General features: G+C 34.6%; 1 protein-coding gene across 1 annotated transcript; it reads left to right on the forward strand.

Moving 5' to 3' along the window:
- Positions 1-1,416: 1,416 nt before the first annotated feature.
- On the forward strand, positions 1,417-7,466 carry LOC125828970 (protein transport protein SEC16B homolog). The gene is made up of 7 exons (XM_049508268.1): positions 1,417-1,963; positions 2,061-2,366; positions 2,480-2,505; positions 3,475-3,604; positions 3,688-3,810; positions 3,966-4,122; positions 7,330-7,466. Exons 1-7 carry the CDS (start codon positions 1,502-1,504, stop codon positions 7,464-7,466), a joined length of 1,341 nt encoding a protein of 446 aa, XP_049364225.1. The 5' UTR covers positions 1,417-1,501.

The following is a 7,466-nucleotide window of genomic DNA, read 5'->3' on the forward strand; positions in this document are numbered from 1 at the left end:
TTTGGCGCAAGTAAACAGAAAAGCTACTTGCCTCACCAACTTCTCCTCTGACACGATTTAGTGTATCTGTACTTGGATTACTTACTTGAAAAGAACTCCATTTGCTGATGCAAGACCCTTGAGAATTCATCATTCATGGAATAGGCAGGAGCATAAGAAGCCACCTTCCATAGTTCTTCATGAACCTCATCTGAATATCCTCCAAGTATGAGAACGGAATCCTCCCTAGAACAGCATTCTCCGTTAGTGGCAGGAGTGAAGGATAACTTAAATGACTAACAGAATTTTCAGTCCTAAGCTAAAATATCAACTCATAAGTTTTCCAATGCCTACAATGTTTCTTTCAGGAAGTGCTGCAAGATGCTCATTAAAATAAGTGTGAACTAGGAAAGTCAGAAAGACATCTGTGAGATTTGCACATGGAATCAAGGGTATACATTTGGGCCAACCAGAATATGAGAAGACACTAATTAGCTTCTATATGATCTTTGAAGTCACAAAAGTTGGTCCTTTCTCATATCGAACAACAAAGAGCGCTAAACCAAAACACAAACACACGCATAAACATGGTTTAAGTTGAGGGAAACAGTGGCCAAATGCTAAATCATCATCTGCTCGTGGAGCCGTTCAGGATAAAATTAGATGCGGATCCAGAATTTAAAGTTCATGAATTAGATACTTGGTGGAATTCTAATCTTTATGCAACTATCAAACATCATAAGTGGAAAACTAAGTATATCTTTTTCTACAGTCCTAATACAGTCTTTTGTGCTCAAGAACGATTTAATCAAAACCATTTAACTTGGTCATGGAAACTCGTGGAGCCTACTTAACTGTTCACAAACTATGATCTAGAGCAATGGTGCACTGTTACCAATTTCTGTCAGAAGTTTATTAGAGTAGTTAACAAATGTGGAATATCTAGGAAATATTGTAGTAAATAGATATATAGATGTAGCCTTGTACACAATAGATGCCACATAGGTAGGTAATACTAGATTTCATTTTTGAAAGGCTAAAGTAAGTAATCCAGAAACTTAAAGGCATTACAATTTGCAAGTAAAACTCAATATGAACAAATTCAACACAAACTCATGAAACTGAAGCTGAAAAGTGAAAAAGTTAATTCACTAACCTGGAGCAATGTAACCACAAGACCTTGCAATAACAGACATGGACGCATTGGCATCAACCGCGTTTGCAACACCGAAGTCAGCAAACTCACCATCCAGCAAGATGTTATTTGATTTAACATCTCTGGGTGGAGTAGAGTCATGACGCCAGTAAGAGAGTCCCTCAGCTGCATCCATGGCTATCTTATATCTCATAGGCCAGTCTAGAAGGCCACTATTGCTGCTTCCATTAGGCATATAGTTTGCAATCCCTAGTTGTAAGACAACATCATAGGAGTGACAATAGTAGATTCCAAGGGTTTAGCAGCAGCGGAGGAGATTACAACTGGTCTGGCACTTTAGGTAATTACAATAAGCATAGCTCAAATATGTCACAAAATGAAAATGCTGCAAAGAGTAACCATATGTCAGAATATAGTGGGAACCAGCAATTAGAGAACCACCACAACCAAGATTTTTCGGCAAGCAGTCATTTTAATAGGCAAATATCTAATCATTATGAGGGAACAGTTCCATACAATGCAAAAGCAATTCAAAATCAAAATGACCAACGATTTCTCCCTGGTGGGGGTTTTGGTCATCAATTTAGTCAGCCAACACTCCAGCAACATGAGCAGAAGCATGCCTCAAATGATTATTATGGGACTCAAACTACAGCCAATTATTCCCAGCAAGCATTTCAGAGCAGCCAGCAGTTTGGTCATGCTCCCACTGCAGGAAGATCATCCGCTGGCCGTCCACCACATGCTTTGGTTACTTTTGGTTTTGGTGGAAAACTGATTGTGATGAAAGATTATAGTTCTTCTGGAAACTCATCCTTTCGAAGTCAGGTTTGTGTCAATTTTTTATATTCTTTGTCTTTCCCCAATGTTTTGGGTTGCAGTACTCTTACTGATGATTGAAAGTATTTGTACATGGTGGGTAAAGAATCCTGTAGGAGGTTCAATATCTTTGCTCAATTTGATGGATGTTGTCTCTGAGAGAGTTGACAGTTCAAGTCTTGCGATGGGGGCATGCGACTATACCCGAGCTCTGTGCCGACAATCATTCCTTGGTCCACTAGTTGGTGGTAGTCCCAGTATCAAGGAGTTGAATAAATGGATTGATCAGAGGATTTCAAACTCTGAATCTCCTGACATGGATTACAGGAAAGGCGAAGGTTTGAGGTTGCTTCTGTCATTGCTAAAAATATCATGTCTCCGTTCTCCTTTTGGTACTGAGGCTGTGTTGAAGGTAAGATTTGAAAATTTGTAGGAGTACGTGCCTGTATTTAGTTATTGATTATTTGTTTAACCTTTCAAGATGAACTGTTGGTTTAAATCAAGCTCTGGTCCAACTAAGTACAGTTTTATTCCACTGCCTTTTGTTTCCTGTTTGTGTTGTCTTTTTAGGCATATAAACTCCTTTCACTCCTACTGCCCATTGATATCTCCATCTAACCTGGTCTTGCTTTAGTTGGATTCGAAAACTTATGGTATCAACACATTCCGACTTTTATTATGGTTTCTTATGTGTCTTACATGTTTTGGGTCTAACATATCCTTTGTAATTTCTATATTTTTATTGTTTGACTTGATCACCTACGGGATGGGTGCATCTCCCCCAAGTTTAAGAAATTCAACTGGCTTCTCTTCCCTAAATGATGAGAGCATTAGGTAGAAAACAAGAAAGAAAATCCAGTATTGGATGTTGACTGCAGTTAAACAAATAAATAGTATATAGTGGTAGTAATAGCACTGCCCCACATATAATAACCAAGAGAGAAGAAATAATAATTAGGCGCTTGCATCACCATGTGAGCAGAGTTGTGAAGTAGGTTAGCTATTGGGCACTGAAATGTCTAGTTTAGTTCCGCTCCATTCTCTACATCACTTTCTATCTCATAGAGTGGCTGGACTCTGGAGGAATTTGGGGGGATGTGTTTCTTTTTCATTATATTGTGTTCTCTTTGATGATTTTCACTACAGAAATACATGAAGCCTTGAGTCAGTTGTCATTTGAAGAAATCTTTTGTTTGAATTAACACCATAGCTTGTGGTACTGTAATACCTTTTACTAACTAGGAAAGAGTATTGATGTTCTAGCTATTATGAATTTATGTAATTTATGCTCTTCACAATATTTTGCTAAACTTGGCGAAGTTTGCTTTTTTGTGTTCCCTTTTTACCTTGTCAAAAGAGAGTATGTAAAAGTATGTCTTCCTTTTTTTAATGCATTTTAGATTTTTTATTTTGTACAATCATCTAGCTTGATAGCGCGAAAAATAGCTTGTCTAAATTTATTTTAACCAAAATCAACAAACTTAGTAGCTGTTGCTAATTTGGTTCTGCTACTTTAACAGGAAAGTGATGTATGTTCCAGAAACAGTAGCCAAATTGTTTGCTTCTGTGAAGAGGAACGGGATGCAACTCAATCAATATGGCACTGTTGCCCAGTGGTTGCAGCAATTGCCCTCTGAAGGACAGATGCGGGTAATTCTTGTGCAACTTTCTGTTCTTAGTTGTTATTTTGATTGTTTGCTAGATCAGCCAACCATTCTCGTTACATGCTCTAGACTACGGCTTCTGAGCTTCAAAGTCTTCTAGTATCTGGAAGAAAGAAAGAAGCATTACAATGTGCACAAGAGGGGCAGTTGTGGGGACCAGCTCTTGTTCTCTCTGCACAACTTGCTGATCAAGTTTGTCTAGTTCTAAGTTGCCCTTTAGCACCCAGCCTCTTCTTCCTCCTCCTCTCTCTCTCTCTCTCTTTATGTCTCAATTATGCATGTGTGTGTATATATATAATATATATATCTTTCTATCAATATATTTTTGATTTCATGCGTAATTGTAGTTCTATGTAGAAACGGTGAAGCAAATGGCACTTCAACAGTTAGTAGCAGGGTCACCTTTGCGGACACTCTGCCTACTAATTGCAGGTCAACCGGCTGATGCCTTTTCTGTAGAATCTACATCTCAACGTTGTAAATGCGGTTCAACAGCCTGCACAGGTTTTGTGTTCATAACTTGTTACAAGCAGCTAGTTTCATTAGCTTATTTGCTGCCTTTTCCTCCTTGAACTCATTTTGTAATGATTTGCCCAAGTCCCAGGAATTGAGCCCTTAAAAGGGGATATTGCCATTGACATACTCTTGTATCTTCATTCTATAGAGTATATCATTTTGATAATCTGTTCTGCAGTTATAACCATAGTATCATAATCATTCTTTAACTTTTAAAGCTTCATCAAAAAGAATTATGAAGATATTTTAGGGCTACCGAAAGGTTAATAGTGATTGAAAAAGGGAAATGGAGCATAGTTTCGTATTTTTTTATCCTTGGAAAAAGGGAAATGGAGCATAGTTTCGCGCAATTAATAATAAAGTTTAACTTAAATGGAAAAAATTCCTTTTCTTTCTTTAGATTTAAGTTATACTCATTATATTATATATATATATATATATTATCACGGTAAATAATTTTATAAATCATATGTATTTGTAATAACAGAATATATAACAAGTAATTTATCTTATTTTAAGATTATAATTTTAGGTTATCTGACATGATAGACATGACCATCTCAACAAGTTTGGGGTCTAAAGCCAAATTTTTCATCACTTATATACAATTACGTTTTATCTATATTAATAGTTTGTATACAATACAAATAAATGTATATAATATGTTACTTATATAAATTCAATTTGTATAATATATTAAAAAAACAACGAAATATACAAACGGAAATTAGCATATCAAATGAAACTGTAGCTATGAAGCGTAATTAGGCAAACTGTAGCCAAGGAGCATTATTAAAGTTCATCATTAGCTATTTATGTAATTTCCTCTATTGTTTTAGTTGTCATATATAAATTGAATAATTCTAACATACTCAATGTAAACCTATAAATTATAGGATTACATTGAGTATGTTATAATTATTCAATTTATATATGTTAAAAGAAAAGAAATAAGGCATTTCTATGATGTTTGGCTTTAGGTCCCCAAACTTGTTGTGGAGTCTTCGGCGATGGACATGCATGGTTTTCACAAATTATGGAGTTTTTATTTTTATATGAAAAAATACGACTTGAGAAATCCAAATTGCATGTACAAACAAAATTTCAATTTCAAAACATGACTTGTAATCATGTCCAAGACAATTTTAATAGCTCAGTTGGTTGGTTACATAAACTCACACCTTCTTGTTGAGGGTTCAATCTCACATTTTATTATGATCTCTTTCCGTTGGGAGGCAGCTAATAACCAATGAATAACAAGTTTAATCTCTATGTTCATGACTGAGTTAGTAAGATTCTAAAACTCTTGTTGGTGAATTCAACAAGTTAGCCTAAAATTTTGGAGAAAAAATGGTGTTAAAGTTTGAATTTTTTTTTCTAGCTAAGCTTAAGTTAATTATATACATTTAAGTCATTTGTCTTTTTTAAAAGATGAGAACTAATTACTCATGGTTAATTAAAGTTTAAATCACAAGTAAATTGGGCTAATTTAAAGGTGGGTTATTTCGAGTTGTTGGTCAAAATCATCCTTAAACGATACCCTAAGCTTAAACTACATTCTTAAAGTATCATTCTTAGTAGAAAATATCCTTGAAGTATTTAAAAGTGAACAATTTTCATCCTTTTACTTGAATTTATTAGAAAACTAACGGATCCCACAAAAATCAAGTCATTCCGTCGTAATTATAATTCTTAGATACGCCAAAAATACTATCGTGAACTTTTTCGATAATTGAGTTTAGCATTATGCAAAATCTTTAAATTTGACAGTTTTTTCATTTATTTTCATGTAAATTGATATTAAAAATATTATTAGTTGAAATATGTTCTTCTCAATTCAATATTCTAGAAGCGACGTTTGTTGGAGACTTATGTTTCTAATAAAGTAGAATAAAACTCAAATGCGAGACATGATTAATATTTTGATCACTTCAATATCAGATTGGCCCAAATATTTATTGATCTAAATACAATTTGGTTTTGAAAAAAGTAAAGATAATTAAGCTTCAACTTCTTTCTGTTACTAAATGAGAAAAAGAGAAAATTATGATGTCTAAGATTTTAATATTTATTTCAGGAACTTCTTATAGCAAGTTATGACATTATGCAAGAAAATTTTGGTTGATAGTCACGTGAACTGCTCATGTTTTTGTAGGATCCCTTAGTTTTTTTGATGATATCTAACAGAAGGATGGAAATTGTTAACTTTCAAATACTTAGAGGATGTTTTTTGCCAAAAAGGATATTTTAAGGATGTCGTTTAAGTTTGGGGTATAGTTTAAGGATGTTTTTGGCCAAAAACTCGGTTATTTCACTAAGAAAAAAAGAAGGGGAAAACATACATAAATATATTATATAAAAAAATATTTATCATTTATAGTACTAACATTTTTTTTCACTTGGACACTTATATTTTATAATATAATTTTAATACATATTGCAGAGAACAATTTATAAAACACATATAATACAAGTTCTATTGATAGATAATGCATTACCACACATTTGAATACACTTTTAATACATTTTGTTAATTTCTTAACAAGCAAGCATAATCTATTTTATAGCACTTATAATATATTTATATGGTAAAAGGGTCAAAAATACCCCTCAACTTTGGTTTATTGTTTGACTATGCCCTCGCCGTTAAAATGAAGTTATTTTTACCCCTCCCGTTACTAATTTCACCAAATTTACCCCTCAATTGGATGGAAATCCCCAAATTGACTCAGTTTAACCCAAATTTAAAAAAAAGACCCATTCCCCATTTTAAACCCAATGCCCGACCCGTCCAAAATTGAGGGGTAAATCAACTAAAATTACCCAATTTCAAGTAAATGACCCGATTTTCTCTTTTAATCCAAACCCGACCCATTTATATCAAATTAGAACCCTAAACCCATCTCTCTAATCTTCTCCATCTCCTTCTTCCATTGAAACACATACTACTAAAATTGACAACAAATATTCTGTAGTTAAATTCATGCATATTTGTCCTTCCTACTAAAATTGCACCACTATTTCAGTGTGGTCGGAGCTTGGAGCTCGTTCAATCATCGGATTTTGCTTTCCTGCGGGCAGATCTGAAACTATGATATTGCTTGCTTGTTGAGCCTAGCCAGATATGAAGTTGTGGCTGTTGTTTTCGAGCCTTGATTCTCGCCTGATTGTGTTGTTGGTTTGATCTGTTAGCAGTGCTTCAGTTGTTTTCCGATGGGGTTTTGGTCGGGGTTTTGTTGGTTGGTTGTTTGGAGGTCGGAGAACTGGTGGTTTGGTGGTCATTTGCTGGTTGTTTTAGCTTGGGTGATGGAGGTCTGGTTCTGGTGGGCTGA

Source organism: Solanum verrucosum, unplaced genomic scaffold (genome assembly GCF_900185275.1).
Source record: "Solanum verrucosum unplaced genomic scaffold, falcon-dt-bn FXZP01000231.1, whole genome shotgun sequence".
In the NCBI taxonomy this organism is placed as follows: Eukaryota; Viridiplantae; Streptophyta; class Magnoliopsida; order Solanales; family Solanaceae; genus Solanum; species Solanum verrucosum.